This window comes from Aquila chrysaetos, chromosome 12, assembly GCF_900496995.4.
Source record: "Aquila chrysaetos chrysaetos chromosome 12, bAquChr1.4, whole genome shotgun sequence".
Taxonomy (NCBI): domain Eukaryota; kingdom Metazoa; phylum Chordata; class Aves; order Accipitriformes; family Accipitridae; genus Aquila; species Aquila chrysaetos.
In genome coordinates this window covers 7,732,740-7,757,282 of record NC_044015.1, presented here as the reverse complement: position 1 = coordinate 7,757,282, position 24,543 = coordinate 7,732,740, and the positions used below count along the sequence as shown (strand labels likewise).

The 24,543-nt window shown below is 40.3% G+C and overlaps 1 protein-coding gene across 9 annotated transcripts in view; it reads left to right on the top strand.

Annotated features, from left to right (window-relative positions):
• Nucleotides 1-24,543, top strand: part of DNM3 (dynamin 3) — a 200,373-nt gene that overhangs the window by 165,680 nt on the left and 10,150 nt on the right. For 8 of the 9 annotated variants that reach the window (XM_030032130.2, XM_030032131.2, XM_030032129.2 and 5 more), the window contains 3 exons: nucleotides 9,661-9,825; nucleotides 14,275-14,501; nucleotides 15,132-15,368. In XM_030032130.2, the coding sequence (XP_029887990.1) occupies nucleotides 9,661-9,825; nucleotides 14,275-14,501; nucleotides 15,132-15,368 (629 nt within the window). Of the gene's footprint in view, nucleotides 1-9,660; nucleotides 9,826-14,274; nucleotides 14,502-15,131; nucleotides 15,369-21,893; nucleotides 22,089-24,543 lie in introns of all 9 variants that reach the window. The other variant, XR_003925936.1, reaches the window with a different exon arrangement.

Below are 24,543 nucleotides of genomic sequence, written 5' to 3'. Positions count from 1 at the left end.
CTTATAACATGAAGTGTTTATGTTTGTTGCTTACAGACATGTGTATTAACTTACCAGAATCTCACTGTCTCTTAAATACAATTTGTTTTTATTTTAGGGAGGAAAAAAAAAAATCTTTCATTTTCTGCTGGTTTTGTAGAATACTTAGAAGGGTTTTGGTATATTTATACAAAATGGAATCCATGTCGTAAAGCAGTATCTGATTTCATTTGGTCCAGGATTATGTGCAGCACAGTTGCTCACAACTCATTTCTTACCCTGAAAATAATTCTACTCAATAATTTTCAATTTGTGTTCTTGTGGTGTGAATCCAAAATGCTCCTGCATGGATGATTTTCTTTTGTTTAGCAATATTTGTTACACTTCAGTAAAGCTCTCGGTGTTTTCAAATTCCTCTTCTGATCTGTATTGAGGCTTTTCTGCTACAGGAATGTTGCAACTCAAATTTTTGCTTGCAAAGTTAAAGGAGTTCTTAAATGGGGAATTTGGATGGTGGTGATCGTTGACGCTCTACTGGGGTAAGAGGTCCTGCCAGAATTTGTAGACCACTGTCACTCTGCCTGACGGAGGGCTTATGGAAAAACCATTAATGTGTATGAGAGCTTTGAATCTTAGGACCTGAATTATCAAATGAAATGTTTAGATGAGAACTCTGGCCAAGATATGTTTGGCATATGACTAACATCTGGGAAAGGTAGATTTATCTACATAAGATGCTGGTGGTTCTTGTATGTCTACTTGCTAAATTAGATTAAATACATTCCTGTTATTAATTTTTTTCAGATAAGCAATTACTGTGGGTGCTACCTACAGAGACTATAAGAATTGGGGCAAGAGATGGGGGAATAATCCATCTTGTCCTGGCAGGAATGTTGTCCCATTTAGTCACATCTGGGATGCGGGTGGGGTGGTCTGTGCAAGGCTTGAGTTGGTAATGGTCTGTCAAAAATGGGGGTAAAGGGTGGGCTAGCCAGCTAGCCTTTGAGGGGAGGTGTCCACAAGACAGATTTCTGTACTAAGATGCGGTCCATGCTGGGAGAAAAAGATTGAGAATCCTTCCTGTAGAGCCTGGCTTAGCAGTATTGACTGAATGTGAGGCAAAGGGGAAAGGAAATGGTGCCGCTCTGGAGCACAGTGATCCAACTGTGTGAAATCAGTGTGGGTGCTATTAAAATGCCATCTTCCTCTCCCTTCCCCTTTCCTTCCTCCCTCCCTCCCCCTCTGCTGTCAGCCTGGCTGAGGAAAAGTCAAATAACGTACGACTGTGTTCCTTGGCATCACAACTGCAATTTCCCTTTAGGGGCTTCAAACTTGAGAATGGGAGGTTTTAAATCTTGCTGATTCGTGCTGTTCCAGCAAGCATATGTGTGAGGAGAAAGAACAATGCCAGTTCAAAACAGAAATCACAAGTGAGAAATCATTGCTGCTAAATCAGGTGTTGCAGAGGCCAGTGGAAAAATCAGACACTAAGAAAAGTAGGAAATTACTTTGTTTAGAGCTGGGAAGGTTAATGAGAATGAATTAGAAAGTGCTTTCTGTGTATTCAGCCCCTAAGGATTTGAGCAAAGTTAGAGGGATTTATTTACTGATTATCCAGACTATACAACTGGCAATAAGATTAAGTGAGGAATTTTGGAACATGCTGACATTTCTTATTTGCATCATTTACTATGGAGATCATTTGTCGGTACTGCACTGAGTTTGTGGTGAACCAGGGCTTAGTCTGGCCCGGCAGAGACGGATCTGGTACTTCTCATGGCTCGAGGGATGTGGGGGTGAAAACAGTTTAACGTCCTCTTTTGCGTCTCAGAGAGGAGAGGAAACATCAAGTTTGTCTAGGTGCTTATCAGAGGAGAATTTCAGAATATTTTCCTAGCCATCATTAATTATGGAAAAGAGTGCAGTTATAGGCGACACACTGCATTAGGTCAACTAAAAATAAAAGACAAGGCTGTAATTTATAGAGCCCCTGCATTGGACGCTGTACAGAGCTCCCCTACTACAAGGCCTCCTCCAAGTCCGTCCCTCCCAGCATGCACACAGATCTGCACGCTGCCCTTCTCCTGTATTCCAGTTTCTTTAAACCAGGCTGGTAAGTGCTGAAAAGTTACCATCTCAGCTGGAAGAAATGAAGGGGGACCATGGAATAGGGGTTCAGTACAGGATCTAGGAAAAACAGAATTGTGATTTTTATTCTTTATTCTGGGTGCCGACCTCTAAAATGATTGCATTTTGTGAAAAACATCAGTTCATATATTATACACAGACACATGAAGTCAAAAGCTATGCTTTAAACATGTAATCTTGGGCAATGTGTTTTCCAAGATTTGCCTTCACCAAGCCACTGTCCATGCACTGAGCACTTACTTGCCCCATTTTGATCTCATGAAATAAGACAATTCCTTGTCCCTAAAGGAATCCTTCAGCCGAGTCTCGTGCACTGTTGCTGGAATAAGGAAAATTTTGTTAGTGACCCTTTCTTGCATGGTTACTACTAAGTAAAAGTCCTCAACAGTGATCAGTTCTGCCAACATTTCTTCTAAGAATGGTTTTGGTAAGGAGGGAAATAACAGAGGTGAAAGGCAAGGCATTATTTCAGTCTTCATGATGACTCTTAATACTTCTCTGATCAGCATCATGGATGACTAATTCTCCTGCTTTCTATTTTCATCATCTTTGGTAGAAGCTCCAAGACTTATATTTGTTTTCCTTCTTAGGGGAACTGCATACCACAGCCAGTAGCTTTAATCCTTTAATCCTCAGATGTCTGGTTGATGCCTCCACCTATTGATTACCTCCCTTCACAGCAAATGATCCTGTTCCCTTCACAGTTAATGTCCACTGCTGGATCAGGCTGTTGTCTCTGGGAATGTGTTTCATGCATTTGGTAACAAACGCACAATAAATTTCAGCCTGAGCATCTTCTGGGCTAATCATCACATTTCGAGTCTTCATCATCATGACTTGAATTCCAGGGTAACTCACCACTATTTGAGACTTCCCAATATCTGTTGACCTCCTTCTACACTGAAATAATGGCAAATATCATGCCAAGAGTATCTCACATCCTAGATTTTTTTCTGATGTGCTCTTATAAATATGGGGCACTTCGTGTGTTGTTATGACAAGGAAATTCTTTGACTGAAAAGTTTGCAAATTCCAAAGTACTATTTGTTTTATAAACAAAGGTGCTGTTTTCCTTATGCCAGCCTCTTTTTGCTTTTGCTTGTCCAGCAGTCTGTTCTGAAAGGCATGAAGCAGCTGTTGGCCCAGAATCAAAACTTGCAGTGGAGGGAGGGTTATGTAAAAGTCCTTTGTGTGAGAGATGTACATGGCAGCAAATGGTGAAATTGGAGTACAGATTCTTTGAGGGGAGATAGCTATTCATGGCAATGGTTTATTTTTTACTTGATTTTTGCATAGAACAGAAAGAAAAGTAGAAGATACTGTAAAAAATTTTTGTATTTTCAGAAACACCTTTTCTTGTTGCAGTGTTCTCGGCTTGTAATTTCATGCTGCTTTGCACCCAGGATCACCCACTGGATGGAAGGGCTGCAAGAGGTTGTCTAGTTCTTTCCCCTGCCTCAAGGCAGGATCTCTGTACCTACGCCATTTCTGAGGGATGTTGGTCTAATCTTTGGAAGAGATTCTGCAACTCTCCTAGTCCCATTTATTTCTGTGCTTCACTGTTCTTACCATACAACACTTTCCAAATATTTGTTTGACACCTTTTCCTATCGGCAAAGACACTCATCTCTCTCCTTCCACAGGTGGTTTCTTTTGAACTCATCAGTCCCAACTGATCTTAGCTTTTCCTTTCAGGTAATATTTTATAGAGCCCTGAACATCTTCTTCAATGGTCTCCTCTGAACACTCTCAAAATGTTCTTGATAGTGTGATAACCAGAATTGCATGCACAATTCTTGTACTGATTTCCTAATAGCAAGACATTGTTGAGTAATACTCTGTTTATATTGCACTGTAGACACAGTTTCTTTTCTGCTGAACTGCTCCTTAAGTGGCCATTCTCGTGCTGTATGTTTATAACTGATTTATTCCTGCCCAAGTCAAGTATTTTCTATTCATAATTAATTTCGTCTAGATTTTTAAACTGTTTCTCCAGATCATTGTGAATTCTGGTCCTGTCATCTAATGCATTCACATCCCCTTCCAGTTTCTTCTCATCTGTAAATGTAATAAGCACAGGCTATAATCCACCTTCCTGAGCATTAAGGCATTAATAAGCACATTAAAAAATACAGCCCATGTGAAAGTCCCCTTGACAGAGTTTTCCAGTTTGACAGCGAGCCATTGACAGCTTTTTTATGGAAATGAGCATCCAACCAGTAACTGCAGGAAGAGCACACTTCCCTTGATGAAAATGTCACTTGAGATTGTGTCAAAAAGCTTTACTGAAGTCTGAAATATGTGCCATCTAATGTTAATACCTTACCCATAAGATCTGAATCCCTGCTCTAAAAGGAGATTGGATTGATTTAACATGATTAGTTGTCAACCTGTTAAGAACTATAAGACAAAAGTAACTCCAGATGTGTTGGAGTTCTGGTAATAGGTCATTCTTTTCTGTCTCACAGTTCCAAATCAGCTTCTTGATTGAAGAAGGCAGGGAGGGAGCCTAATACAGATTTTGAATGTTTGGGATCATTAAAGCTAGGTAAATATCTGGGGAGCAGTCTGTGGATTCAGCAGAAGGTTTTAGCTAATGTCCTGTACTATACGATGTCTGTAACCACAAAGAAGAATCTAAGTAGGTGACTGTTTAAACTAATCTAGAGAGTTAAATACTTTTGAATCAAATTGAGCTAGCCTATATCTTTCTTCTGCGTGGATATGAAGTGAGAGAGATCGTGTGTGCAAGGGAAAGCCAGATCATAACCTCTGTTTAGAGCAGCTCAAGGCTGCTAATGAAAGCATAGTAGCTGAAAGGAGCAGCCTGTGGGTGGTTCAGTAAAGGCAACAGCAGTACAAAGTCAGGAGATGCTGAAAGCATGGAAGAGAGCGGCAAAGTCACCCTCTGTGAGGGAAAAGGACAGCTTCCAAGCTACACGGGAAATGTTCTTTTTCTGCTGCTTGCTTTGTTGTAAATACACAAAACTAATGTATTGTCATTTACTTGTGTTCCTTCCAGTAAGAAAACCTCACTGTGTGAAGCCATCATGTGGTTTCAGCAGTCCTCTGGCAAAAGGCATGCTATGTACAGCTGAGAGTACATCAGCTAAATTATATATACAGTATCAAACTGCAATGAAGAGAGAATATCAAGAATCGGTTGTAAAGATTTAGGAAAAGGCAGTGGGGTTAGGAGAACTGCAGTGTGCTGAGTGTTGATGCATTAAAGAAAAATCTTACTTGGACAGAAATAGATAAAATAGATTATATATTCAGCAGCTGTTGATTAAAACATAAATACAATCTGGAGGGAATAATTAATTTTCAGGTGGTGGTTGTTGTTATGAACTTGGATCTGTAAATGAAAGATACGAAAGCAGCTTTTAAAGGATTGGTTTCTTACTGCAGCCATGGACTTAGTTCTTAGCATACAGAGCATTGCTTTGCTGCTGCTTTGACTTTTACCCTTTAGTCAGTCACCTTCCAGTCTGCTTCCTTTCAGTCATTTTTAATAGAATGCCTTTTTGATTAAAGAAAATTGGTTGATACACTGCTCTAATGAAAATGCTAGACAAATGCTCCTTCTTGGAACTGACATCAGGAATGTTATACAAGACATTCTTAAATATGCTGGCAGCTACCCTGAATGTAATGAAATCATGGAAATTAGAAGTATTGCACTCTCTGTGTGGCCAGCTCAGGACTGTTTTCAGTATGTTACCCAGTTTTGCTGTGAATTTCAAAAGGAATCACTTTTCCTGAATTTTTCTTGGGACATTCTTCAACATGCTTATAATTCCCACAATCAGGAAAATTATCCTGATATTCTGAGGTACTATTCCTTTTTTTTTTTTTTTTTTTTTTTTTTTAATTTTCTTTTTTGGATTGTACACAATTCCTCATGCCTACATCCCTTTGTACCACACTAGATCATTCCTCTTGCAGCAGAGAGTTTACAGTCTTCAAAAGACTGATAACTTTTCTGGTAGAAATGCATGTGTAGGGTGAAATCCTATTCCCACTGCAGCCAGCAGTAAAATTCCCACAAACTTAAGTGGTTTGGATTTTGCATGCAGTTTTTAGTCTTTTCTTGTATGACACTTTGATTAATCTTTAATACTGTCTTAGTACAGAAGGTATCTAAATGGAGGAAAGGTAGAACAGTGGCAATGATGCATACTTTGTGTTTCACTAGCACCTTTCCATGCAAGGATCACAAAGCAGCTTATGAAATACAGGTGAGACCTGCTGCAGAGAATAAGGAGTAGTTATTATTTTCATTCCTTTAAAGTGCAGAGAAGGTAGGAGGGAAAGACCTTATCTCTGTGGCAATGTGTATGTGTATATAAATGAAAGGACCATCCTGGCTTCCATGTTACCTTCTCTTCGTCCATGTTTTTATTCACATATTGCTTCTCTGTAGCTTTGGTGTATTTTTATCAGATATTCTGAATTTGGGTTTTCCAAGATGAATCTGATTTTCTCTACCTGGTTTTTAGCGCTCTATATTCTTCCAAAGTTTCTTTGTTGGAAGCTTACAAAAGTTCCTAAAGTAATTGCAGTTGTGTTCATTTGAAGTAACAATATTCCATTCCTGTCAACAATTAATAGCGGTATTAAGCAAGAGTCAACTGAATGAAAACTTAGTCCAGATTCATATGCTGTCACTTAACACTTGCTATTGGAACGAGCAAGTTCTGGCTTGAGGATGAGGAGCACTGAAAGGGGACTGTGGCTGCCTTGGCTGCTGGGAAGGAAGGCACAGAAACCTGTTTCCAGCTTCTTCGTTCTCCTTTTCCGTTTAGCATGAACGTTCTGTTCAAGAGTGGTCGGAGAGATGTGAGGGTTTTCTTACGTGTTCTGGTTTGGATTTATTCATTGCAACAGACTTGCAAAAGCCTTTCTAGAATGCAGAGTGGCAGGGACTTAGGCTGAGGGGTGGCTTGCACTGAAACTAGAGTCTCCGTGATGCTCAGTGAGAAAACCAGCTGTTTTGAAAGAATGACATGGAGATGGAAGAGGGCATCTACATCACTTCTGTCTTGTTGTGATGCCCAGCTTTACCAGGCAACCTTACTCTCAGATGCTGCTGTTGGCACAATGCAGAGATGGCTTACAAAAAAAAGCCTGATAATGCTTGTAGGTGTACTGTAGAGCAGTATCCATGCTCTTCCATGTGCACTTCCATGTGCAGGATGCGATGCAAACAATATGGTTTCTGGTATGAAAAGCCTTCAGTTGAGATATCAAATCATTAAGAATACTATGGCCAGAAGCTTTCATAATGAATTACTGTAAACTCATGAAAGATTGATCTTTTCTGATTTCAGAGAAAATAAATCAACAGTATGAAGTCAGCTCTATTACAGTTTCAAACAAGAGATGGATTCCTGAAGTATTATCCACTTTCTCTAAATATCACCTATGAGCCTGTATATAAAAGGTTAAATGTTTGCAGACTATTACCCTTTGCCTTAAAGATCAGAGACAAATTACTATTTTTACTTTACATTCTCTTGATGAGGATAATGATAAACATCTGTCACTGCTGCTTAGCCAGCTAAGAATCTTATTGCAATCTGTAATTTAAACAGTGAAGAAAAAAAAAAAAAAAAAAAAAAAAAAAACTTGGACAAAATGCATTTTATATAGACAGCAAAGAAGAAAAGAAAGAGAATAGAAGTCAAATGCAGGGGAACTGGGAAGAGGGCATTTTCAGTCTGCAGTTACTTGGCTAAAATCTGTGGGTGTATGATAGATGTATGATTTTCCGTTTATTTGGTATTTCACAGGGAAAATTACAGTCAGTTTCTTTTCAGACATTGAGGCTAAGGAAAGTACTCAATCTGCACACTGTGACTTTTTGGCATATGCAGTTTATTAACAAAATGATTAAGGTTTATAGGGTAGTGTGTCTACTGGTGTTACAGAATTGAAAACACTGTTTTCGTCAAGAGCTCTTTCAGTGTCCTCCACAGTCCCAGGATTTTTGGGAAGCACTGCTAATGATTTTTAAAGTCCATAGATTAGCTGGTTTTCCAGTAATTCATCTGTAATTAAAAACAATCTGAACTTTTGAAACTTCTTTTACAAACATTTAGTTTTGTTTCTAAACGGTACATTGGATCTTATTTCTTAACAAAACTATAACTTAACAAATCACAACTATCACCATTTCATTTAGACTGGACTGACCAAGCCATAGTTCACAAGGAGTAAATACAAAGTGGTCTACCTGCCAATGCTGCATGAACAGAAGCAGACCCTGCGTTAGGAGATGAAACTAGGAATCTCTTTTTGGCCCAGCAAGAATGGATTTCATGCAGGGAGAAGCCTCTTTGGTGACATGTTTGCATATCTAGGTCTAACGGTCTTTTGCTAATGGGTTAGCTACTCATTTCAACTGCTCCGGGAATCTGTAAAGCACTAGTGGTGTGCAAATTTTAGCTAAACGCTATATTGTAAATGGAGTTGTGCTGACAGGGGTCTGGCTGGTATATAACTAGTTCTCGTTATTGGGTTATTCACTTCGTGCAAGTAATTTCTGCTTCTTCATGTTAGGCTTCTAGGTGCCAACAGAACAGGTTTAGATTTTATAGTTCATGCTAATATGCCTTTGGTGGTTGTTTTCAGGTAGTATTATATGTCAGAGTTTGGGGAAAGGACATTGTTCTTTGTACTTTCCAGGTTGAAATTCCATTCTTTTGGCATCTTTGAGCCTCAGAAAGCAGTTTGATTTTTGCCAAAAGGCTACTATTCTTTTTTTAGGTTTTCTTATATTTATACAGGCCAGACCGAAGCAAAGTACATACCTTTTAGCTTCCAGTTAAAGTTCCTTGTATTTTCTTTAATTAGGTCAGCTGTTTACATACAAAGAATTTTTTTTCTGTCCAATGAAAAGGAGACCTCTAATATATAATCCAGTTTATGTTATGCTGAGCCTTGAGCACTGGAACCAATGATGCTTTTGCTGTTATCCTTCATAAATCCTTTGTTTATATAGGTGCTATTCACATCTAACAAGTTTGAGGCTGAAGTGTGGAATTTGTCACAACTGAGTCAGTCTTAAATAACAAGGATGTTTTTTACCCATAGGAGGGTAAAATTCAAAATCCAGGTGCTGCTTTCTTGCATGGGTCAAGCTGGCTGAATCTGAATGGTAAAAGATTTGATAATAAGTATCGCAGTAAGTGATCTGAGGTAATTTCTTGGGGTTTCATTTACCACCACACGTCTTTGTCTGAAAACTTAAATACAAAATTACAAATTTGTGTGGAAATATATAATATACTTTGTGGAAAAGGTCTTGCAGCTCATACTGCATTAACCTCTAAAAGTCCAGATTTCATGACGTTAAACACTAATGTTAAACAGGCCAGTACTTCATATTTTAACCTCCAGACATTCTTTGTACGAGTTACGTTGCTGGATTACTACAGTGTAAGTCCATTTTTTTTCCCCAATATATTTCCAGTTTACTGCAGTCTGAAAGACTTGACTTTTCTTTTCTTTTTTCTTTTTCCTGTGTAGACTGAAAACGATGAGAATGGCCAAGCAGACAATTTTTCAATGGACCCCCAGCTGGAGAGACAGGTGGAGACAATTCGAAATCTTGTGGACTCCTACATGTCTATTATCAACAAATGTATCCGAGATTTGATACCAAAAACAATCATGCATCTTATGATCAATAATGTAAGTCACAGCCAGGGTTCTAAATTATCTTAACATGTCTGTCAAATCTCTTGCACTCATACAAATACACCTCTTGAATACAGCAGCAACAACAGCAGGTACTAAAGAGAATAACACGCTCCCATAAATGCCACGCTCTTAGACAAAATATTCCAATCTTCTGTAGTAGTAGGAAGTTCTGGAGCCTTCTGAAAGGCTGGCACACTGCCTTGAGTGCTTACTCCAAAATGCTAAAGATTGAATTCATTTACATCTTAATCAGAATATAAATTATTATTTAAAGGTAAAGCAAGGATTTTTTTTTTTGTCTGTATTTTGATATAACAGGAAAAGGGAGTTGGGAGCTCCATCTAGACAGTCTGTGAGAGCAGCAGAGCAGAGCTGTGCTTCCTTGATTTTCAATCTGTAGCCCTTTGTCATGGTTTCTTAAAGCAGTTCTTATTTTATTTGGGTTTCTTTATATTTTCAGGCTACCATTTTCAATTAATAAATCTAGAACCCTAGGACACTGTTGGGTAGATAAGCAGATGTGGTTGGTTGATTTATTGTGTGTGTCTTAGATCTGAAGATTATTTGGTTAAAGAAATGGCTTTGAGATATCACTGTTTTTCCACTACACTAGGATCTCAGCCTTCGCTTCCTGGCAGAGTTCCGAATGGACCTTGTTGAAAACAAAGCTTAATATTGGTGCCACTGCTGCCGTATGAACTAATAATGGAAAGCACGGCTCCTGTTAGTTATGGGTAGCACCTTTTCTGTGAAGTCATCAAACCAGTCAGTTTTTACAAATACAATATGCTATAAGGCAAATCTGGCTAGAAAGTAGCATTTACTTTTGACTCAGAGCCGCCTCTAGCCTTAGTCCAATGGATTTCATTAGCCCTGCGGAATTTGTGTTGCAGTTAAGAGTTAGGTGGTTGGACAGGAAATTTCAATGGGATTTCCTGGTACATATAATACAATCAGAATTTTTGCATGAGGTGAGAGATAACCCATTAACTTCTTTAGGTTTAGGGGAGTCAGACTCCACGTAATGCTCTAGTCATGGGTGAGTTTTTACAAAAAAGCATGGGAACAGCGGGACTGCCCCTTTTTTCCTGAAATCAGCCATGCTCTTGAATTTATAGGGTGAGCATGTTCCCTCTGCTCTTTCCAGATCACAGCTAGCAACTTGCTCCTTCGACTTAGCACAACTTCAGTGCCTTTTGAAAGGGCTGGGGTTTACCTCTCATTTCATAAACTGCAGAGTTTGGTGAGCAGTTCTTTTTGAAAGTTTACATTAAATTTTCTGCCACTCACCTCCTGATATGGAATAATCTGAGGGTCTCTGAAGTGCATGCTTTACTCAGAAGTAGAACACTATAAGATTGTATACTTTCAATCTCATCAGCTCTTATATTGGTAAAGTCTGCCATGCTGGCTGACCTTGGCACACAGAAACAACATACTTACATCATCTACCTTTCAGCTGACCTCATAGTCCATAGCTGTGTTTGGGCTTGCTAGTGAGCTAAGACCTCCACCTCAATCCTAGAATTTAAATTTGTGGCAAAGAATCAAAACTTTTTAATGGACTGTGAAGAGTGAGACTGAAAACATTAATGCACTTGTTTCTGTGCAGCATAGGCAGTAAAATACCATATTAAAAACAATAGCTAAAATATCAATTTTAAAAAATAAGCGCTATTAAAAGGAGAAAGAAATGCTTGTATTAAGACTGCTGAGCCAGGCCAAAAGGTTGTGCAAAGACCTGGAAAGCAGTGGAGCTGTGATGGAAGGTGGATCCTGTTAAATATGTGTGTGTTCCTTGGAGCCTTCAGAAGTCCAACCCATCCACCAGGAGTTAAGTGAAAACACCCTCCCTCCCCCTTAATGAGCATATTCTATACTTTCTGCTGCCCCATCGTGTTGCCTCCAAAACTCTGGAAACAAATCGATCCCAAGGAGTTTGTTTCCATGACAAATATAACCTCCCAATTCTTCCTAGAACTTCCTTTCCATTTTGTGGGCCTCTAAATGAGCACTTAAGATTCAAGGGAAGTATCAGGTTCAAACTTAATGTACAGAAAATAATTAGATGCTCTCCCTAAGCATATTTTGAGGCCTAAACCTAGATTGTTGTATTCCAAATGCATCCCTTATTCTTCCCTTAGGGTGCATGTTGATTACCTTAGAAGAAAATACATTTACCACACAGAACTGCATTGAGTTACTATTAACAATTCAAACATGTAGAAACAAAATGCACATTTCAGAATTTGTATTTGATGGTGCCTAGGTGTCGCAGATTATACAAGAGGGGTGGTCTTACAGTAGACAGTATATACTCCATAAGCAGTGCTGATATTAATCTCAGCCGAGTACAAAACTCCAGAGTACTTATTACTACCAAACTTAAGGTTAAGGAATGGATTGTGCTTGCATTTGAGGCAGTGATGTATGTTGTAGGCTGCCCGCTGCTGAATGAAGCTGCACGCCCATCTTAGCCCGCTTCAGAGTGACAGGGCAGGCTTTGTGGCATTGACGTTTTGGACGCTTGCTATGGTTCAGCTTTGACTGCAGGCCTGATCTGATGTCTGTGAAGGAAAATGTTTTAAACCATTCCCGTGAGTCTTTCTGTTTTCTAGGAAGGAGCAAAGGTGTGAGTAAGTGTCACTTTCCCTTCCTTTTCCAAGCTTGAGAAAGTGGCTGTTGTGGAAGATCTTCCTCTGTCTAGTACAGTGCATCCGATTGCAGAAGGCAGGAGGTTGATCCAAGAACGGTCCTAACACAGCAGTCTTCCCCTTCCAGAAGAGTTCAGGGAGTTACTTGAATCTCCTGCTAGTGGCAGACAGGGATCTCTCATGATAATTGTCACAGGCTGATTTTTTCAAACAGATATTTGTGGTTTAACAATGCCTTTACAATCAGCTCTGGCCTTAATCTAATTTTAGGACTTCTTCTTCTTCTTTTTTTGAAGTGATGCCATTAAAATGCTCATTTCATCGAGTAGAATGTGATGCTGTTTAACTATGATATCTGTTTTTAATGTGGAGTTTTTGGCAATCATGAGGAAAGTAGTGTACTCTGGCTCTTGATCAGTACCATCTACTGGAAAACAGCATGAGACTCATGGAAAATTTTTCCAGGCTTTGCTAAGAATTTGTGCATCTCCTGTCATACGTGAATGGGAAATGACAGCCAAGCCCAGGCAATATGGTTTTGTTTCCCTGTAAGGTCTGTCCTGGCCTTTTCATTGCTAGGTGACCGACCATAAAGGCTCCCATGCCTGCGCAGTTTGAGTGCTCTTACTGACTTTGTCTGAACAGAAACATTGCCTTAGTCTAATTGTTAGGATTTAAATCAATGTTGCTAAACTAGCACAAACCTGTGTGCAAACAGAACTCAGGTTTATGTAATCAGAATCTTGGGAATGTATTATCGTTAGCATCTCCAGCTCAAAAAAGCTTTATAGAGCAAAAAGCCAGGTGAGAAATAGATCAGAACAGCAACAAAAGTCTCAAATGCAAGGATTTAGTAGGTCAGCAGTTGGTCTATTTACTGCAGTCTTATTTAATCAGAGTACCTATAGCTTTTTATCTCTCTTAATGTGGCCCAGGTTTCCATAACCAGGGCAAGCATAGCAGGAAATCAATATAGTAAATTAGATTACTTGGAGACTTCTCCCTTCAGTTTGAATGCATGAGGATGGGATATTTAGAATCTGACAAAGTTGTTGGAGATGAAAGACACCGTCTACAGTAGGGTAAATTGTTGCTAAGAAAATAATTGACAGAGATGCTATAAAGCCTGAAAATTCCCATTCCCGGGGGAATTTAGTATCCGATGGTATTACTAATGGATGCCATTTACCTCTCAGTCAGCCATTTAGAATTGGACCAAAATGCCAGCTGACTCCTGGGAGCTGCTGGGAAGGAAGCCTGTTTGAAATGAATGGTAAACAGAGGTGTTACCTTAGAGACGTAAACCAGTGTTAACTCCAGCCATGTCCAGTGTTTCAAAGACAGACCAAAAAAAGGCCACAGTGCATTGTGGAGTGACTGCACAAAACCATCTTATCCTCACATGCGAATCATTGTCTCAGAATGTGGCTTTGTAATTGCATTAAGCCCACCTGCATGCAGGCAGCTGCTAAAAGGTCCAGTCCCTCCTTTTCCAGCTGCTCTGCCCAGCTGCATGTGCCAGCCTTTCCTTGGGCCACAGCTAGACCTCAGGCTGCTGCACCATCAGCACAATCTGAGTTCAGCATTTTTTAGTCCCTGATCTGACCTAACAAAAACTGCATGACCAGCAGAATTGTTGTAAGGTAGTAGGAGAAACCAATTAAATTGAGATATGTCTGTCTCCTGGTTCCATGGATCTCGCAGTGTATTTGTTCAGTATTATATTTTCAATAGGGTTTTTTGTTTGTTTATTTGTTTGGTGGGATTTTTTTGTCTGATGAAATAGGTAAAAGAATTTATCAACGCAGAGCTCCTGGCTCACTTGTATTCTTCTGAGGACCAAAACACTCTGATGGAGGAGTCAGCTGAACAGGCGCAGAGGCGAGATGAAATGCTCCGCATGTACCAAGCACTAAAGGAAGCCCTAGCAATCATTGGCGATATTAGCACTAGCACTGTCTCAACCCCTGCACCCCCTCCCGTAGATGACTCTTGGCTTCAGCAGGCCCGCAGGTAAGGATCCTCAAATCTGTATTGCAATGAAATTTAGGACAGGCAGACATTGTCAGCATCAGTAGCTCCCTCCTTGCCTGTGTTTTTGGGCAGATACTCCTCGAGGTCTTTAATAACATTTGTGACGGAAATCAAAACATTTTCCTATATATATATCTTCTGTGGATATGTATGTGAACACCAGACAGGGTATTTGCCTTGTAGAAGACCACCCAGTGGATTTATAGCTTGTCTGATGCTTCAGATAGCAGCCGCTTCTGTCACCCCAATGGTGCATCCACAAGGCCTCTTCTTGCAAGCTGTTATAATAATTCAGCATCTTGGGCTCCATGTCCTAGAAAATCCACTTAACAGAACATTATTAGAACTCTAATATTAAAATCCATTACATTTACCTCTTTGCTCGTATATTTATTTCTGACTAACATAAGGCATGCTGTCTGTGGGAAAGGTGTGAGACATAAATATATGTGATGCTGTGACACTGACAGCAAAGGAAAATGCCAAGAAAAAACAATTGTCATAGGCATTAAAAAGGTTTTAATATCTGTTTAAAAATAATAAAAAAGAAACAAACAGAACCCCAAACCCCACCTTACTGAACTTCTTAAATCTCTGATATTTCACCAGATCACCTCCTCCAAGTCCCTCAACTCAGAGGAGGCCTACACTAAACAATCCCCCAACCAGACCTTTACCTGGCCGAGGACCCGCTCCTGCAATCCCATCCCCAGGCCCTCAGTCGGGGGCTCCCCCGGTCCCGTTCCGCCCAGGACCCCTGCCTCTGTTTCCGAGTGGCGGTGAAGCCCTTGGAGGACCTCCCCAGGTTCCCTCACGGCCGACGCGGGCTCCTCCCAGCGTCCCAAGGTAAGATGTCTGATCTTCCTGGGGGTGGGCATGGTTCTCTCCCTCTAGCATAACAGACAGATTCTGCACTGTGTCGGAAAGTCGAGCACTGTTGTTGAGGAAGTCTTGTAACAAACCAAAATTGGGCATTCCCTGCAGAGAGTCAGAGGTGTTTTGAGGAACCAATTTTTAGCACAAATATGACCTTCTGAAAAGATAGGAAGTTTTTTCATGAAAAAAACCCCAAACAGTCAGTTTGAAGACACTAGATTAAGAACCCCTGTTCTGGTTGTGTTGTGTCCACATAGGGGTTCACAGAGAGAGGGGTCATCTACCCCTCCACCAGAAGAGGGGCAGGGGTACAACTCCTCACTTCTGCAACTGAGTCCTCCCCAGAAGAAGTAATGGCTCTTCTGGGAGAGAACAAGAACAATCCTTGTAGAACCAGTGGAACAAACTGATAGGAGTCTGATTTTATTCCACAAGGCAAGTAATTTACAGCCAGTTGAAAACAGTCCATAGTTGTCTAACAGTGTAGGTCATATGGTACAAAACGATTAGTTAAGGAACAGGATTTTCATGACCACATCGTTTCCTTTCCTTCCCAGGGCTTTGCATTTATCAGTACTTTTAAAAGTAACTTTGCATATTTTATAATTTTGTGTGGCATTAACTGCTTTTTTAATATAAGTTATATGAATAAAATGTCCTTAATGTTTATTTTCACAATGACATAATACACATAATCACTTTTTATATATATATATGAAAGCCTCTGATTCCAAGGGCTTCGGTAACTTCCTAAATTATGAGAGGCATGGGCAGATTAGGCAATGTTGGAACAAAGGGCTTTCTCCATTTTTAATAAATTAACTGTTACATTACAATTAGTCACAGTTTGCAAAAAAATGCCAGTTAAATAGAAACAAAAAGAAAATGTGCACATTTTCAATTTTAGAAATGGCAGTTGAGAAGAGAACCTTTAGAGAAAAACTTTCTTTTAAGTAGGTGAGATCTGTTGTAGTTGTCAGTAACTTAAATTTGAGGCTCAGTTTCTAACATAATTATCCTTTATAATATGGAAAATAAATAAATGAGGTATATCAAAGGAATGAAGTATTTGTATATATTTGCTATGAAACGGCATTGTTGCATCAGTGCCCAACCATGAAATGCACTCTTTCATTGTAGTGGGCATCCCATAGCTCGCAGTAGGACCGCTGGGGAGAAACCTAGAGTTGCCTTTCTGGCTACTAAACTTGACGCTGAAATGGAATAAGTCCCTCGCTTGGGAGAGCCTGGGACTGAGCTGCAGGGCACTGGTCCCAGTGCTGCCTCTGTGCCATCAGAGGATAACTCACATGCTAGACACAGAAACGAGGTCCAGTGTTTTGTCAGTTGTACTACTGGAGAGAACCATAGCTCCCTGGCATCTCTCACCTTGCCTTGCAAATGAGCATGTCTCCTTTGTCCTGCCTGGCTGTGATTTTGCATGAACGTTGCTTTCCTGAGGTGGCTTGCCAAGAGCATGTCTGATGATAATCTTTTGATGCTAAAGTGATAGATGGGATGGAGACCAGAAAAGAATTTTCTAGCACATAAAAGACACTTGGGTAAGCAGCCTGCAAACAACTCAATTTGGGACTGCTACTGGTGGCATGCAAAGCAGTGGCTGATAAAGGAGGTCAGTATTTTAAAAATGCTGTAGCTGGATATATAATTGAATGTACAACTGCCTGACATTTTTGTGGAAAAAATATCTGCAATACACATCTTCTGGACTGGATCCTAGATGTCTTTTTTAGAGCTATGAAAGCCTCAGACATAAAAAAATCTCAGTTGCTTAAGAATGAAGGAAGGGTTTGCTGTTTTGCTGAAACTTCAGGTTTCTCCTGCTGACTAAACTCCGAGAGAGGAAATCCCAGGGAAGGGGCTGCAGGGGAAATCACCTGAGGGGGACAGTGTGGCCGGCTCCTGCGCCTATTAAAAGTTTTCTTTTGAGCCTTGGAATTTCTGCTACGCTTGGTCTGGTTTTAATAACAGCCTTTGCAGAATCATAGGAAATTGACTCAGAAAATGGGTCTGAGATATTAAAAGGGAAAAAAAAAATAGTTTTGAGGAAGAGTTCTTGTGGAAACTTGAGCTTTCTCTGTGACTTAGTTTTGAACTGGGGCTCTCTGCTCTGACTACTCTACCACCATTTTCTGCAATGATTCCTTGAAGTGTCAGGATCCCCCATATCTAAGGAAATAGTTTAGCGTCCTGAGAAGAAAGTTGTATTTTTAAAGTTCATCTAGCTTTCCAAGGGAGCTTTTTGTTCCAGAACCTGTCACATGGAGCTGAAAATCCTGATATGCTGAAGAAATACATGCTTTCTATTTTCTCCTGTTCTGCCTTAAGATAAAAAGATTATTTTCAGGAGTAAGACTTGGACTGTCTTTTTCCAACCAGCAGCTGAGCACATGTTTGGTTTGGAAAATTGGGCACCTTACATTGAGATACAGGCCCTGCCTTTAAAAAAATCCTTTTTTTCCTCAACACTATTAGCATTTAATCAAAGGAATTGTACAGAAATGGTGAGCTCTCGGCATTTTCTCGCTGTTCCTTGCTTACTGTACAGGGAAAGGAAAAGGGTTAGTGGAGCAGGAAATAATTTTCTTCCTTGCTCCGCTCTGATTCTAAAGCTGTTTTGGGTTATGTGCTCTGAATATTTCTGTAAGGAAACAGAAACTATTTGCATGATACATGCCTCTTTTAATTAATCCCACTTGAGGTGGGTGGATCTCTCCCAGCAAAGCCTGTGAGTAAAGGCCCCTGGCTTTAAGGGCTTGATGCCAAAGCATATATGATTTGTGAAATATTCCCCGCTGCCAGAATTTAGATTATTCCCCCTCTCTCTGAAAAGGCTGCAGTAGTATTTTGAAAGAAAATGCAGCTGTGCGCTCACTTTGGTAAGATGGCTTTAAGCAGGCCACTTTAGCCACTTTAGCTTACCATGATGTGTGTTTGCCTGCCTGTTTGAAAAGCCTGATCTTGACCAATTTTAGTTCTACTGTGGATGCTTTGATTTATGGCTTTTAAATGTCCTGAATGGGAACCTCAGCTTTGCCACAAGGAAAACAATTGAATTGGAAATGTTCTTCTCCTGGCAGCAGAGCCCATGGTGTTAGTGGGAGTGGGAGGGTGCTCCCCTTTTCTCTCGGTATCCTGCTCTGCAATGCTACTGTGGATTCATGAAGGCTTTCCCAATGAAGCACTGGAGATTGTTACTCACTTTGCCATCAAAACATATATGAACCCACTTGATGTGGAACCCTGGGACCTGGTTAAACAGGGGTCTTGAGGGGCTGGACCATCCACTCAAGCAGGCAGGAACATAAATGCTCTCCAACACTTCTGTCTCACCCTCAGGCATGCTGGTGCTTGGTCCCTGGGCGCTGAGGGTGGTCTTCACATGTGAGGCAAGCAGCGGGGAGAGAATTCATATTGTGCTGTTTGTGAAGAGTTCCATACTCTCCCTACAGTTTACTTCAACCCACAGCCAGGCAGCATGGAAGGGGTGATGGCTGCTATGCAGCTACGTTTTATTATGCCACTGAGGCTAATTACATGACCTGTTGTGTTTGTAACTAATATATGTTGTAAGCCATCATTACGTATTTCTGCCAAGCTGGCACAAAAAAGTACTTGTACTTGATAGTAATTACAATTAGAAATTTCCAGGCAAAGTCAGAAGCGCTGCGGAAGGCATCGCTGCCTGACGTTTCCTGGTCCACAGGCTCTGTACTCAGCTCTTTGATTGTCAAGTGTCAACCATTAAGTAAGTTTTCTGTGATGGATTTTTATGGATTAGAGTTCTTTGGAAAGATTTAATGTAATGTCTAACTCTGTGCATTGAATGATAAGGGGATCCCTTGCAAAAATCATACGTGATCCTCTGATTAAAATCTGTCATAGTGCATAGGCATATAAGGCCAGAAGGGTTATCCTGCCTTAGCCTGGGAATCTCCTCTCTGCTGAAAGTTTGACCTTGAAGCCTTAAAAGCTTACTACTATATTTTTAAATGGAATATAAATAATAATCAAATAGCCATTGCATCAAACTCTTCTGGCAGGATGAATAAGTGCCCACCCTAAAGCATTTGCTTGCTGAGTTGGATGATCACAATCTGAACACCCAAGTAGAAGAGCACAGCTCCATAGCAGTAGCATCCATTTGTCCTCTTTGAATGGATCTTCAGTGAAGGTTATATTCAAAAACTGTAATCAGCAATTAGGAGTGTTTCATGCAAGCAAAGAGACAAGAGTGTTATATGGAGAGATTTCAAAATCCTGCTGAATTTCAGGAGAAGGAGAAAGCCTGAGAATAACTAATTTAATTTTGCATTTCATGTCTGTGATCAAAAGAATATACAGCTACATGGGTGATGCAAAGCCAGAGCCCATCGCAGGAGGGGATACTGCTCTGCCATAGTCAATATGTTTCCAACTCTGCCTGTCCAAGCACCCCAAAAATCACAAGACTTACCAAAATATCAGTTATTCCTTCTGTGATTTCTGCCCTGAGGGAAGACATCCCTGTATAATTTGTTACCAGTCTAATTTACATTTCTTGTTGAAATGTAAATATGTCCCTTTTGCTGTAATATGTCCCTTTTGCTGCTGGCTGCTTCAAGCAGGAGACTTGATTTATTTTCTCTTATCTCTTAGAAAGGAGCTCTGCTTTTCCCCCTCCTCCACTGGCTCCTTGATCACTATTTTGTTTTCCCTTTTTTCTTCCCTTCCCTCACTGTCCCTTTCTTGACCATCCTGTTTGCTTCCTCTTTCACCTTCTCCCTTCACTTGGTTTCCTGCCCAGTACATTTGTCTCCCCCACATATTCCCTCCTTTCTTTCTCACCGTCTTGTCCTGGTTTCTTTCCAACTTATCCCTTCCCTGGCACCTTTGTAAATCTGTCTCCTGCTCCTTGCATTTCTGTCTTCTTTTAAAGTCTTTCAGATAGTTTTCAAACCATAAAACGCAATATTTGGCAATCTGTCTTAACAGCAACCTGGTGTCAGTGGCTGTGACAGCCATTAAAAACGGTAGCTACGCTACTTGGGGTAGCCATACTGCCATGTGCAAAACCAGTTGAGGAATTCTGGTCATCTTACCTGGGGTCATCTTGCAGCTCCAGTCCTAACAGAAGCAATGAAAGAAGGAGCATTCTGAATGAGGATAAATATTGGAGGAATTGGCCAGAAAGCAGTTTTTAAAAACATGTCAAATATCACAATACGACAACTCTTGTGGTTTCATTATAATTCTGCAATACCAATCTTACGAGAAATTTGGAATGGCATTTGCACAGAACTGATTCTTCAGCTGCCTGAACTGTAATGCCATGAGAGAAACAGGAGGGTCTCCACTTCTGCTCCAGGAGCTTCACCAATTGCTGCCCCTAAAAGGATGGCTTTCTTCTAGACTAGCAATAGGATTTTGTTCACTGCCTTCCTTCATATACCTCTCCTCCAGATGACTGTCCTGAAGATCAAGTAAATGAAACACATTGCAGCCTAGGTACTATATGTGCTGCCATTGACTCTAACTCTACCTCCATCAGCATCTCCTTTCATCAGCTAGAGGCAGGCTCTCCACTTCATATCTTCAGTGGTCTAGGAATTTTCTGATGGGTAATACACTATGACAGTTGAACAAATGTGTCTGAAGAGTCACTTGTTTTACACAGAGTTAAGGTTTGATCTTATCTATTGTATCTCAGGTAGTTTTTATTGTCTTTAGTATTGTTCCGAAGCTACCTGCTCCTGCTTTATTCAACAAAAAAATTGTTTTTGAAATGAGGTGAACTAGGAGAGATCCATTTGGTTGGGACTGTTGCAAGTTACATTCAAAGTTCAGCAAAGAGGATCAGGCTGGGAAAGGGCTCTTCATTACTCTTAGTGTAGACCAGTCCCATGTGATGGGGAAGGGTAAGTAAAAATGATGCAAGGGAGAGGAAGATAGAAAAAGACAGAACCTGAAAAGAGTTGAAAGAAGTCATTCTGGGACAAAGGTGATGTTATGAGTGCAGTCCTCAAACACAGTGGAAGCCTGCTTTGGGAGTGTCAGCTGGTGAACTGAATGAGTAAGTAATTTATTCTGTTAGGGTTTTTTGTTTTTGTTTTTTTTTTTTTTTTGCTTCCTTAGCCTTTTCTCTCTCAAGATACTGTTAGTAGAAGGAAGTGGTTTTTATTTTTAGTGTCTCTCAACTTGAAAAAGGAAAGTAGAGTCAAATAATAGCAAATGTTGTTTGCCAGAAGTACAGGAACCTGAAGATGTGTTTTGTCCCCAATAATTATTTAATCTCATAACAGAGTCATTTAATAATAGTTACCATGAAGGCTATGCAGGATTAGAGCAAGGGTGTTTAGCAGGAAATTTCTTGCCTTGTCTGAAAGAGTGGGCAGAATAGCAGTACATTTCTAGCCTTCCTTATGCTAGAAGAGAAAAATGTATGGCAGTAAACAGAGAGAAAGCAGTGATAATTTGAACTTCCTGAACCTGCAGGCATCTTGAAAGGCTCTCCTTGAAACTCCCCTGTCCCCTGCAAGCTGTATTGGATCACTAGTGAATGAGGGCACTCAATGGCTTCATTAACAACAGTGACACTGATAATCACGTTAGTTGTCATCATGGACAAGAAGAGGTGCAACTCCAGCTGGAGGTGACAACCAGGATGTTTGCTCCCTTTCTTGCAGCAAGGTAAGTAAAGAGGAGAGAGAGAAAGGTCAAAGGTGAGTAGGAAGGAAGAACAGAGTGGGCAGTAGATCTGGTGTTCGAAGACAGGGTATGTGATTTACATTGATGCTGAATAGTACAGCTAAACACAGACCAGTACACAAGACTTGAGCTACTATGCAAAGATTAGATGTTCCTCCTGCTGATTTTGTGGCCCTTCTGTTGTCATCTTCTGTGGACAGAGGAAGGTAGAGCAGCATTCTGAATGTATCACTCAGCACTCCTAACTCTCTTTTCTTCCACGGGCAGTTTTGGTCCTCTTGAGTATCCTGACCTAGAGTTTCTGAAAGGTTAGGACAGTCCTCCACTAATGTGTTGCACGCTTGCTTACTTGACATGTTCCCTGCTGAAGGGCAAACAAGAACACACAGTTTGTTAAGAATAATAGTCTTTCTTGGTCGCTCCATTGAATTAATTTTTTTGTTTATTCAAGCTGAGTTTTCCGTATGACACATTAATTCCCTGAAATGACTAATTCGAAAATGCAACATCCACATAAACATACAAACATATTTGTATGTGTGTGTGATAGATGTTAATTTATGATGGTCATACAGAAAACATAGCTTGAGTTGCAAATAATAAATTAATCTAGTGGAGCATTGTATTATTTTGGACCTCTTTGCCTCTGAAAGGAGTATCTGTATTAAGTTAAATCACACACAGTGGAACCTCAGTAACCCTAATGCTTTGGAGCAGTGCTAGCATTTGAATTGATGGAGATTTATATTGCTGCAGTGTAGTGGTGCTAGGACACATTCTTCTCTTACTTCTCTTACTTTTTTGTTTCTTTCACTTAAAAGAAATAGGTATCGGATAAAACCGCATAATCTAACAACTTTAACTTGCTTACACTTAGCACAAAAATTCTTCCACTGACAGAGTATAGTGCAGCTGGGTCATTTGAAATAGTGAGGTTCAGCTGTATGTATAGCTGTGCAAGTATCTGGCAGTACAGTCACAGCACACCCTCTATGCATTTGTGGAGCCTGATACATATGTGTTCAGCTGGAGAGCTGCTTCAGAACTGGCACGCGTCCTCAAACACTGTGCTGTGCGCCTCAGTGCTTCCGTTCCTGACTTGCCCACTGATAGCAATCCTGCGGGCATGCTTACTAGAGACATTTCATGTTTGACAAAATGACATTTTTCAGTACAGAAACAAATCTGAGAAATTTTCGCTCTCTTGAACCATTACGTTGGGGCAAGGGACCATCTCAGACAGACACTCCCCAACTATTTTTTCCTTTCATCACCACTGAGTTCTGTTTCTCATTTCTCCCATAATCATCATCTCCTCCTGATTCTTGTCCATGATTCCTGCTTTACTCATCTCAATGTCATCATCCTTTTCTGCTTCTCCTACTTTCTTATGACCCGTGTCACTACTATCAAGTGCCTTTCCTCCTCTTGGTTTTCCCACTTCCACTCAAGATCCTTTCTCCTGAGCTGATGTTCAGGAGACTCCACAGTAGCCATGCTGCATCTGCTGTAGGCCAGAAAGAATTTTAAGTATGCATAGAGTGTAGACTAACTAACGAGGCCTACAAACCATGTCTTGCCTCTGTTCTTCATCTATGATGGCTACAGTGGTTTCACTAATGGTTTGGATTTTCTTCCAAATCCAGAGGCGGATGGAGGTCGAGAGGTACCATATAAAAGTTAGGTAGGTTGATACAAGAACCAGGAAAAATAGAGGCTCAGCTGTGTGGGTCTCTCATGATCTTACTGAAAAAGAGAAAACCGTATAAAAAAATCAGTCAAGGCATTATAACTATCCCAAGAACAAGCTACTTAGTCTCTCTAAATAATCACCCGAATGAGAAACTATATTTATTCCTCACCTGAAGTAAGTCACTCTTTTATCCTCTTATTGTATGCCACGCATCCAGATTTGTATTGTCACATAAATAAAATTTGCCTGCAGTCAGACTTAAAGCCGCTTAGAGATTTTGTTTAAATATTTTCTCGTTAAATTCTGCAAAGACGATGTTACATATCAGGGTACTCTGAGAGGGCTGTATTATAGGGAAACCAAGATCATGGAAGAGGGAGAGAATAATGGGCTTTGTTTACAATTTCAGATCTATAGGATGTATCGTAAAATATAGTTATGTGCATGCCTTCCACAAGTGTTCTCTGGTGGTCACAAGCAAACAAGAATGTAAAATGTAAGTGGAAATGAAAGCCTTTATTTAGAAGTACGTTAGCTGTGCTCCAAGAAGAGAAGCCATCTTCTTCGAGCGGGGCCTCCCGTAGTAATTACAGCCGTGCTTTACTGAAAGCATATTTTGTGGACTCTGTGTGGGGAGTGATAGCACTTCTCAAAAGGCAAATGCTTGAAGAGTTCCCATATGTTTCTGATCGAATTTTAAGTCTAGACTTGCTTTATTTAGTTCCTTTTGCTCTGCATTTGCCT